Source organism: Delphinapterus leucas, chromosome 1 (assembly GCF_059928025.1).
Source record: "Delphinapterus leucas isolate spDelLeu-1000000601 "Yukka" chromosome 1, BTC_Dleu_Yukka2, whole genome shotgun sequence".
In the NCBI taxonomy this organism is placed as follows: Eukaryota; Metazoa; Chordata; class Mammalia; order Artiodactyla; family Monodontidae; genus Delphinapterus; species Delphinapterus leucas.
The window spans coordinates 111,534,578-111,545,918 of record NC_143129.1 but is presented as its reverse complement, the minus strand read 5'-3'; the positions used below and the strand labels follow the sequence as shown (position 1 = coordinate 111,545,918).

Genomic DNA, 11,341 nt, shown 5'->3' with positions numbered 1-11,341 from the left:
AGCAATAGCCACATTTGAGAGACCCGGGGGTTATAACATTGGGTCCATGGAAAATGTCATCCTAGCATATAACACTGAACAATGCTTATATTGATCATAATAAAATACATGGAGTATATTGGCTTGCTTCCATTGTTTATTATGTTGTAATAAACTTTATTTTTTAGAACAGTTTTAGATTTATAGAAAAATTATAAAGACACTACAGAGTTCCCCTATTATTAACACCTTATAAGTATCATCCATTTGTTAACAATTAATGAACGAGTACTGATCCATTATCATTAACTAAAATCCATACTTTATGCAGATTTCTTTAGTTTTTATCTAATGTCTTCTTCTCTTCCAAGATCCCATCCAGGATACCACATTACATTTAGTCATCATGTCTCCTTAGGCTCCTCTTGGCTGTAATAGTTTGTCAGACTTTCCTTATTCTTGATGACCTTAATGAGTTTGAGGAGTACTAGTCAGGTATTTTATACAATGTCCCTTATTTGGGATTTGTGTGGTGTTTTTCTTATGATTAGACTGGTGTAACGGGTTTTGTAGAGAAGACCACAAAGGTCAAGTGCCGTTTTTGTCACATCAAATCAAGGGTACATACTATCAACGTGACTTATCACTCTTTCTGACCTTGATAACCTGGTTGAGGTAATGTTTGCCAGGTTTCTCCAGTGTAAATTTTCCCCTTGCTCCCACCTTTTCATACTGTCCCCTTGGGAAGGAAGTATATAGGTTATTAACTTCTAAAGTCAACCTATAGATAAAGTAGGAAAGAATTTTTCATGATAGCAGTACTGAATGTAAATATTAACAATTTTGTTAGTGGTTAAATGTTGCTGACAAAAAAAAAAGGGAAAGGAAAAGTGGAGGAACGGGAAGGGGGATCAACACCTTCATTTTATAGAGGAAATCCATAGATACACTAATAAAAAATAGAAATTTGAGTCCTTGTTCAAAAATGTAAACGTTTAGGACTTCCCTGGTGGTGCAACGGTTAAGAATCCACCTGCCAATGCAGAGGACACGGGTTCGATCTCTGGTCCGGGAAGATCCCACATGCAGCAGAGCAACTAAGCCAATGTGCCACAACAACTGAGCCTGTGCTCTAGAGCCTGCAAGCCACAACTACTGAGCCCGCGTGCCACAACTACTGAAGCTCACGCGCCTAGAGCCCATACTCCGCAACAAGAGAAGCCACTGCAATGAGAAGCCCGCATGCTGCAATGAAGAGTAGCCCCTGCTCGCCGCAACTAGAGAAAGCCCACGTGCAGCAATGAAGACCCAACGCAGCCTAAAATAAATAAATTTATTTTAAAAAAATGTAAACGTTTAGTTCCAATGGAGGAAATAAAACACTATTACTGCTGTTAAACATTGGGAAGAGAAGACTAGTATGAGATACATTCTGATTTTCATACTGTGAATTGACTGACACTGACTAAAGTTGGTAATCCAAGAAGAGAGATATAGAATGCACTGGAAGTAAAGACTGAATGATCTCACTCCAGATAAAATGAGTTTTCCTCTGTAGAAGGGATTGGAGCTAACTAAGCAAGGAAAAGAGGAAAGGCTCTAGCTTTTCCCTGGAAGTTCTTTTATACTACTTGATTTATTACCATGTGCACAAATCATTTGCTTTAAAGCCAAAGATGATGTGTAGGGTGGTGTCAGGACTAATACTGGACCACCCAGTATGACCCCTTTTGACTTCAGTGATCCAAGCAAACCCATTTGCCTAAACATCATTCACACCAAACCATACTACTATGTGGTGTTTTGTTGAGGCAGGAACCTCACTTCTGAGAGAATAAAGGGGTCATCTTCTTAGGTCTTTGATTTGTAGGAAAGGCATTTAAAAAAGAGAACTCTGTTTGTAGAAATAAAGATTAGAAGATTTCAGTTGCAAAAGAGAACCTGGCTGAAAGATGCATCAACTGTCTCTGGTTGAGAAGTATTGGCAGTCAGTGAAATCCATTGTGTGTTTCCTGTGTTTAGCATTATACATGTTTCAGTTTAAAAGCCTTTACTGTCATTAGCTAATTACCTCCCAAGGATGCAGGGTAGTTAGAGGGAATATTGGAACCAAGCCAGATTTTAGAGCTGAAAGATGTATGTGTGTCTGTACCAGCCCTGATTCAGGGTGTAGCTGTTATACCATTTCACACACAGGGATCGATCTGCTAACGTGTGGTTACTCAATCTATTAAGTTTTTTTTTCTAGATTCAACATCTCCTTGAGAAATACAAGTTACTGAAACAGAAGGGAACTTATTCCAATAGCATCTCTTATGAGTGTCTTGAAAATCAACATTGGTGACAGTTTTAGATTCATCATTAAATCAGAATCTCCAAAGTGAGGCCTGGATACTGGAAGTTACTAAAAGTCCCCAGATGATTCTAGAGTAGAGACAGGCTTGAGGACCACTTACTTAAGTGGAAAATAGCTGCTCCTTTCCCTACCCCTAACAGTAACTATATCTACTATGAAAATGAAATATAACATTTGGCTAAGGAGAAATTTTTATAAACACTAATTATTAATAAATATTACAACTTGTTTTATATAAACTATATATTTTACATTATAGAAGTGCTCAAGAAATTTGGAGACTATAGGAGAACAAATAGGTATGTCTCTGTGCATATAAAAAGTCATCACACAAAGAGTCACTGTTCATGTTTTGGGATTTTTCTTTCCATTTTATTTTCATACTTTGTCTTTTAAAAAAATTATTGACATTGCTCTTGTCAGATTCCATACACAATTTCATATCCTGCTTTTCAAATATACCATTATAATAAGCTTTTTCATCCTTTGATTCATCCTTTAAAAGTTATCTCTAAAAATGAAACCTAGTGAAATGAGGCAAACAGGGAAATTTATATCCACAATTAAACCAGAATAGAAATTCAGGTACATGTAGAGCACCAGCTCACAAGAATATTCTCTACCCTGTTTCTATTTGGAACACTCAGACCAGCAGTATCTAGAACATGTGCTCAATTTCTGCAGCCGAATTTTGACTATATTTGGTATGTGGTGCCCTCTACTGGCTTTCCCAGGATTGTGCCTTTTTTCTGTTTGTAAACTATGTGTTTTAGTAAGGACTCTAAAGAAGGGAGTTACATTTTATGTGTGCAAGTTTGAATTTTGCATGTCTGTATTTTTATTAATGTGTGTAGCCTTAATGTAGAATTGAATCTATCTTAATACCGGATCTGACTGTGGGTCTGTTTCCTTCTTATTTTTTCCACAAACATTTTAGAGTCTACCATGTGCCAGGGGTATTGTGCTAGGGGGCTGGAGACATAAAGATGAAATCTCCACCTTCAAGTGGCTCATTATCTATCCCAGGCAGGATAACCTACTTAACATGCCTTGGATATTCCAGCAGAAGAACCTGACTCCATATAGATCCTTGTCCTCCTCTATCTAGGAAAATCATCGTCTTCAATGAAGCATGCAGCTTTGGGACAGACACATGTGGCAGAGCCAGGAAGAAAGAGGACACCTTTCGAGCAGGGCAAATCCACCAAATCAATTCTGGCCATCAGTGGGGTTGACAGATGTCACAGACAGCTTGCTCTCAATTTACTTAGGAAATTAAAATTTATGATGGACTATAACACATTAATAGATAAAATGAGTGGCAATAATTCAGAGGTTTAATTGAGCCCCTATAAGGGAATAAACCTCATTTTCTAGAAATGTAAACTTTATATAATATGTACCTAAGGAAGGGAGGTAATTATTACTTTTTTTTAATATGTATAACTGATTCATTTTGTTATAAAGCAGAAACTAACACACCATTGTAAAGCGACTATACTCCAATAAAGATGTAAAAAAAAAAAAGAGCCACATGTGCGCCAGAGCAGAAAGCAGAGGCACAGCAGTTGGGTCTGGGGGGAAACAACAGGCCAAGTGGGAGGTCAGCGATGGCTGAAGAATCCTTGAGGATGGTTATATTTAAACGGGGCCTGCTGGGGCCCCTGAAAAGCCGCAGACACATTTTCTCCTGGGGAAATTCCTTGGGCCCCTCCACGCTGTCATCGTGGCTCTCCGTCTCCAGGTAGACGTCCAGCAGCACACACAGACGCTGCAGCTGGTTCGTCAAGAGCTGGTGGCCAGGCCGGGGGCCGCACAGCTCCTTGTAGCACACATTGACCTCACTCTCCATGGCCCGAATATTGTCGTCGTTGTTGTTGGTTTTCTCCCCTTTCCAGTTCAGACAGAGCTGGAAAATGGGTGGGATGGAGGAGTAGCCGGGGTTCAGCACCACGGCAGCCTGGAGATTAGCTGTGCCCCTTTCCACAAGTGCCATATAGTAGAGATTGGTGTCCCCAGCCAGTCCCGCTTCCACGATGTCTTTGGTAAAATGCAGCTCCGTATAATCCTCATGGGCAATCGTCACCCACTTCACCAGGTGAGAGACAACCTTTGCAGGGAAGAGGTACTGGCAGTCATTGGTAACTGGCACAATGCCGTGTTCCAGGGAGGCAAACCACTTGTGGAGGGCCAGGCGGGACTGCACCCTGGTCTTCAGCGGTTTCATGGTGGTCTCCATGTGGCTGGTGCTCAGAGAGTGGTCAGCAGTCACAGTGTGCTGGGGCTGCTCTTTGGGGAAGTGGAGGCCACCCAGCTTCTGCACCCACAAATAGGGATGCCCTAAGTCAAGTATGTAGTGCCTCAAAGTCAGGATGCCAACTTTATCAAACTGATACTGATTGGCTGGATTTGGAGTTTTCTTTCCATGATCCCCAGGATACAAACAGCTCAGGACTGAGTCAGGAGACAGCAAGTCACCTGTACTGATGGGCGTGATCAGTTCTGTGGCGGTTGTCACTTTGGCTTTTACCGTCATGATGTTGAGGTTCATGAGGTAGTAGAAAGTCAGGTGCAGTACACTGTCATCTTTGCACCTCAGGTCCAGCATGACGGACAGTGGGTGCCTCTTCAGCATCTCCTTGCGCTTGTCTTGCCCATACGCAGTGGCCTGGACATAGAGGGGAGGAGGTAGGTGTCGGGCTGTCTCATACTGCTTGTGAGCTTGGTCGAAGGGCATAAACAGATACTCCTGCACTGGTAGGGAAGCCTGTATGATGCTGTTGAGACGAGGCTGGAGGCTACACAGGTACTCCTTCTTTACTTCAGTCTCCTTAAGGATCTTCTCCTTGTTGGACAGGCATTCTTGATACTTCTCCACCAGCCTTTTCCACTGCTCCAGCTCCCAGTCCAGATGTGCAAGGGTTTGCTGGTGAGGGTCTCCCATGGTGACTTCCGCCTTGCTGATATCTGGAGGAGCCTCCTTATAAAACTCCTCTAAGCTGACCAGATCGATTTCTTCGTGATTTGACTTAAACTCCAGACATTTGGTGATCTCCTTCTGCAGGTGCATCACCTCATACAACAGGTTCTGGAGCTGCAGGTAATAGGCGTCCACTTTCTGCTCGGCCTCATGAGTCTGATCTCTTCCTTTCTTCAACCTGATGTGGGCTAATCGGTTAAGCTTTTTTTTTTTTTTTTTTTTTTTTTGCGCTACGCGGGCCTCTCACTGTTGTGGCCTCTCCCGTTGTGGAGCACAGGCTCCGGATGTGCAGGCTCAGCGGCCATGGCTCACGGGCCTAGCCGCTCCGCGGCGTGTGGGATCTTCCCGGACCGGGACACGAACCTGTGTCTCCTGCATCGGCAAGTGGACTCTCAACCACTGCGCCACCAGGGAAGGCCCCGGTCAAGCTTTTTTAGAGTCATGAAATGCACACAGCTCTGGATCCTCCGATCTTCGATCTCAACTGCCGCATCCTTGTCTCCCCTGCTCCTCAGGTCCTGGATCTCGGCCATGAGCCTCTGCAACTCCTGGCACATATACCTGTACAGCTCATAGTCTCTGCAGGGTCCCACAGGTCCACCTCAGCCTCCTCGCTGTAGTATTTACCTTCCTGTTCAGTGTCAGAACGATTATGCTTCCCTTCAGCTGGAGCTCCATCACTTCGGATCACTTTGGGCTTTCGATTTTTGCTTGATTCCGATGACATGGTTGTTTGGTGAAGTCAGGAGGAAACAGCAGAGACCTCAGAGGTGGCTGTGAACATTAATGCAGGAGGCACTCCACTGGGGCAGGCGATGAAGATGATCTGAGAGCAGGGCACACTGCACCCCGACCTGTCCCGGCCAGCGAGCCACTTCCCGCGGCTCGCACACCATAGAGCAATTATTACGTTTTGAAAGCACTTTTGCATTTTAAATTTTACCTCCATTTTGGGGGGAGGAAATGCATATGAAACTAATGGAGATTTTCTAATCTGAGGAAGGGCTAAAACATAGAACAAAGTGAGGAATCTCTAAAGCCTTCTTGATCACTTCTTTTGGTATGCAGTTTCTTTTACCACATTATGTGCAATTAAGCAAATGATAGGTTAGCAAACCCCTTCCCACGCCCCCTTTTTAACCTGAGGACCCTGATGATGATGCTGGGTCTACAAGGTTGAATCCATACACCAATAGACCCAAGCATGACTATATAATATTTATCCTGAATATGAAACCAGTTTATATAATATTGTACATCAACTATACCTCAAAAAATTTTTTTAAAAAATATGGAACCAGCGATTACTCGTTATGTGTTCTTGGATGAGTAACTTTCTTTTTAATTTGTCTTACACACCCTGTTCTCTTTTATTTTCCAAGGGACTCTGCCAGTCTGGCGTTTACCAACCTTCTACCTCTTGCGAAATATGTGGAGGATGAAATGATATAAGACTTTGTACAAAACATTGGCCCCTCAGGGTAAAAATCTGAGCCTAGCAAAGTACAGACCCTGGGAGGAAGGAAAGAGACAACAATGAAGAAAAGGATGTTTGGCACATAGTTGGTGCTTATCCAATATTTGTTCCATAAGTGAATTAGGGGATGATGTGATAGTCTTTCAAGTATTATGGGGTGTCTCAGGCACTGCCACCTGCCTCTTCAAGAACACTTCCTATTTGGGAAGGAGGAAGGAAGGAGGGAAGAGACACATGTATTCTGGATCTCCAGGCGTTCGTGCTGAGGTCAGGTTTCTTCTGGAGTTAGGAGTTCCTTGTCTGGCAGTTTTCTCTTTCAGGGGAGTAAGGTAGGGGTGTGTGTGTGTATGTGTGTGTGTGTGTGTGTGTGTGTGTGTGTGTGAGCACGTACATATGCGTGTGTGCACATGATACACAAATATAAATAGTGACCCAATGTTTATTTCCTTTCACTTACGCCAAGACCTGAAGACCTCAGATTACAAAATCATTCCTTTGCCTTGATAACAAGAAAAAAAGTTAAAAACCTCAGGGAGAGCTCAGTTTTAATTGTTAAACTTATGTGCTTGGCACTTAGTATACAAGAAGACTTAGGTCTAATCTCAAAAGACTTTTAACGTGGAGAGACATAAAGCCAAACAGTATCTGATGCAAGGAAGATAGTGCTGGAGCAGAGGTTGGTCCAGGGAACTCAGAGGAGGGGCTTTTAATAGAGCCCAGGGCCCAGGGCCTTGCTATTCCAAGTCTAGTTTGACTGCCAGCAGCAACATCTCTTGGAAACTTGTGAGAAATGCAGACTCTCCGACTCCAACCCAGACTGACTGAATGTGAATCATATGCTCATTAATATTTGAGAAGTACTGGTCTAGGGGGTGGGGCTGGGATGTGGGAGCGTTTTTTTAAAGGAAATAAATTCTGAACTGTGTTTTGAGGATGAGAAGGGTTAACCAGGGAGTGTTCCAAACAGAGAGCAAAACCTAAGCAAAAGTTCAGTGACATGAAAAAGCATTGGGGGTTTCCCTGGTGGCGCAGTGGTTGAGAGTCCGCCTGCCGATGCAGGAGACACCGGTTCGTGCCCCGGTCCGGGAAGATCCCACATGCCGCGGAGCGGCTGGGCCCGTGAGCCATGGCCGCTGAGCCTGCGTCCGGAGCCTGTGCTCCGCAACGGTAGAGGTCACAACAGTGAGAGGCCCGCGTACCGCAAAAAAAAAAAAAAAAAAAAAAAAAAAGCATTGGGATGTTTTGGGAACTGCAAGTAGCTTAAAATTGCCAATCAAAACGGAAAGAGTAGGGGAGAGAGGAGGAGGGTGAAATGTAGGAAGATGGCAGGTCAGGCAGTGGCTAGATGTGCTCTATGTTAAGGAGCTTTGCCTTCACCTAATCCATGATAGAGACGCATGATATGTTCAGATTTGCCTTTAGATCACCGTGGCCCTGAGGAGCCTGAGGAGGTCAAGGTGGAAAGGCAGAGAAATTACTTAGGAAGCTATAGCAATAGTTTGGGAGAGAGATAATGAGAGTCTAACTCAGGTAGTGCAGTGAGTTGGAGAGCAGGGGGCAAATTTAAGACATTTTAGGAGGTAGTAAGCAGATGAGAGACTTCAGTATGGATTGAGGATGGGAGAAGGGGAGTAGCCTGGATGAGTCGCAGGCTTCTGGCTGGGATTAGTAGTGGGTGGTTGCTCATGACGCCACTAACATAGATGAAAGAATAAAGGAGGATGAACAGGTTTGAGGAAGGAAATCATGACTTCAGTTTTCAACATGTTCTACTCCGGTGAATAGAAAACATGTATAGGAGGAAAAAAAAAAAGAAGAAAACAATAAAAGGGTGGAGAACTGGGTGAATCAATCAGGGTGGAGAAGGAAAGTGATGAGGAAGAAACAGTGCCCTGCCCAGATTTGGGGCTACAGTAATGCAACATAGTATACCTGTGAGTTTTTCCTTCAGTCCTGTTTCTAGGGGCTGCTTTCTCGGAACTTGGTTCCCGCAATTGTTTGGACCCCAAAGAAGGGCAAAGGGCTTGATTCATGATTTCCTATCCTGCGATCAACTCATTGTTAACACCATTTGCGCTATGAAAAAAATGTTTTCTAACCTGGAGTTCAAGCTGCTCCAGGGTTAGAATGATCTAACAGTTGTCTTTTTCCACATTGCCTTGTGGGTGAATGACTTTGCCCACTGTCCCCAACACTATTTCCGAAGTGACAATAATACAATGTTAATAAGGATGTGTGTTTGCCCGTTGTTGTTCTTCCAGTTCTGGATGACTCCTGCCACAAATCTTCCCTGTCTGTTAACTTTTACTTTTATTTTGCACCTTGAAACTCAGAACTTGATCATGGCCTGTCTTGGATCATACTCATAATTGTTTCCTATTTAGCAATCTGTTCTCCTCTGCTCACAGAGTTCTAAAAACGTCCTGGACTTCTGCGTCTCCACGACAGAAACTCCATAAGGATTTTAACATTTTCCGATCAGTCATCACCAGCCAATAAAAAGCAAAATGTCGGCACGTGGTATAATATATTAGTTTGGGCTGGAGGAAGGTATTCCAACCAGATCCTTTCGCTCTTGCCAGAATCAAACATGGCGGGCCGCAGCCAGACCTTCCAGAACACCCAGCTCTCTTTCCCACGGCCCCGGCCAGTCTGTGGCGCTCCTTTTTTTTCCACCTTCCTTACCCCTCGTCCGCTCCTAGAGGGTCAGCACCTGGGAGCGTGACAGCAGACCTGCTTCCCGCCCCCACTCCAGGGCCCGCCCACCAGCCCGCGCCAGCCAATCGCAGGCCGCGCTGCGACGGCCGGCAGCGACGGCCGGCCCCGCCTCCCAGCCTCGCTGTGGCCTGCGGCTCCCGGGCCGGTAGCGCCGCTCTTGGTCGCGTTTACTGGCTGTGTGAAACCGCGGGTCACGGGCGCTCGCCTTCCGCCACAGCTCAGCCCAGCGCCGCCGAGGCCGTCGGCCCCGAGCCTCCGCCATGGACTTCGAGGACGGTAAGCGCGGCCTCTGGCTGGTCGCCGCGGCGGCGGGAGGCGGGGTGGCCTGCCCCGGGGGTCTGTTTACCGTCTCAAGATGGCCGTGTGGGCTTTGTTCTGTGGGCCCGGAGGCCGCCCGCTCGCCGCGGGCCCGGTGCCCGGAGTCGGCCTCTGTGGGGACCCGCGCGCCCGATCTTCCGGCCTGGCGCCCGCTGTGGCCCGCGACCCTGGAGTTCCGCGCCGGCCTCGGTGTGGGTAAGGACGCGCCTAAAGCGCCGCGGCCTCCGGACTCGGCCCCAGACTGGTCCCCGCCCCGCTGCGTGGAAACTGCCCGGACGCTTCCAACTTCCCGGTCTCGGGCTAAGCGGCAAGCGGGCCTCCCTTGCCGCGGCTCGCACTCGCGACGTGGGCAGCGACCCAGATCGTCCTTTTAGTCAATCCCCAAACCCAGGTTACTTCTCGCCAGATAGGATTTTCAGAGGCTTGTTCACGGTCGTGTGCCTGGTTGTCTTAGATTAAGATGAGTTTAAAGGGCATCTGTAAGTGATAAGTATAAGTAGATCTCTATCCAGAATGGAAAGTAAGGTATTTCTGGTTAGCAAACTGGGATATTTATCCACCAACAAACATTGCCTGGGCCTTAATCCATAATTTGAAATATGTCTGTGAACCAAAGCATTTTTCTCTGGACGGTTTATGGATGGGACTTAAGTTAGTCAGAATTCTGGCACAGCATCACATGCCCTTCAAATTCAGACCTGTGCACAACCGCCTGTGTTGGACTTGCTGTTTAAATAAACCGTATTTTAGCAGTACCTTTCAGTCGTCTCTCAGGCCAGTTCTTTAAAGCATTTTCATAGGCTCACGAAGTAAAATTAATTTGGTTTTCAACTTGTCTTCAAATCTTGGCCAACTTTATAGGAACGGGTGTCAAGGTAAAATGAGTACGTAATGACAGCTTTAGGGAGACATGAGAAGGGGTGTGAATAAACTGAATTTAGTCCTGAGTAACCAGGCATTTCTAAATAAAATCAGTTCACTACCTAGTTCTAAGCCTCTAACCCAACCCCCAGAATTATCTTTGAATGTGCTGTGAGTCCGACTAAATGATCTTTTGATCTTTGATTTGATTTCATGCCACAAAGAGTTAAAGATATCAAATCTAAGTATATGAAAGGGGATTGGAATAACCTTTTTGTGGATAGTTTTAAGTTACTTTTAAACAGGAAGTTTAGGTATTAACAGTAGCACACTCTGGTGTTTTTTTTGTTTTAGTTGGACTTTGACTAATCCTGTGTAGTGTAGTTGGATTCTGTTGTATCCAAATGACCACTCTGTTAAATTCTTTTCTTTCAGTATTTATTAGTAAAATTAACTAAAGGATTTAACAATTGCCTATTTTGTTTTGACAGAGAAATTATCAATATGATTTTTTGGTGATGATACCACATCCTGGGTAGATATAGCACCACACATATATACATATAGGTATATACATTTCTCAGATAAGATCTTGAAATCTTTAGAGAGCAAATTAAGTGCTAAAAGAAATATTAACTTGGAAAAAATTATA

General features: G+C 44.7%; 2 protein-coding genes across 5 annotated transcripts in view; one reads left to right on the top strand and one right to left on the bottom strand.

The window, feature by feature from the left end:
* Positions 1-3,832: 3,832 nt before the first annotated feature.
* Positions 3,833-10,890, bottom strand: LOC111164034 (THO complex subunit 5 homolog). Its single transcript, XM_089919884.1, is given in 4 exon segments — positions 3,833-3,986; positions 3,989-5,523; positions 5,751-5,898; positions 5,901-10,890. Coding segments are annotated over 4 exon segments (1,872 nt in total). The 5' UTR covers positions 6,043-10,890; the 3' UTR covers positions 3,833-3,939.
* ZNF326 (zinc finger protein 326) overlaps positions 9,614-11,341 on the top strand; it is a 36,445-nt gene continuing 34,717 nt past the window's right edge. For 2 of the 4 annotated variants that reach the window (XM_022553320.2, XM_022553319.2), the window contains exon 1: positions 9,614-9,786. In XM_022553320.2, coding sequence (XP_022409028.2) covers positions 9,771-9,786 — 16 coding nt within the window. In that variant the 5' untranslated portion in view covers positions 9,614-9,770. The remainder of the gene's footprint in view (positions 9,787-11,341) is intronic. The other 2 variants (XM_022553324.2, XM_089919876.1) reach the window with 1 other exon arrangement.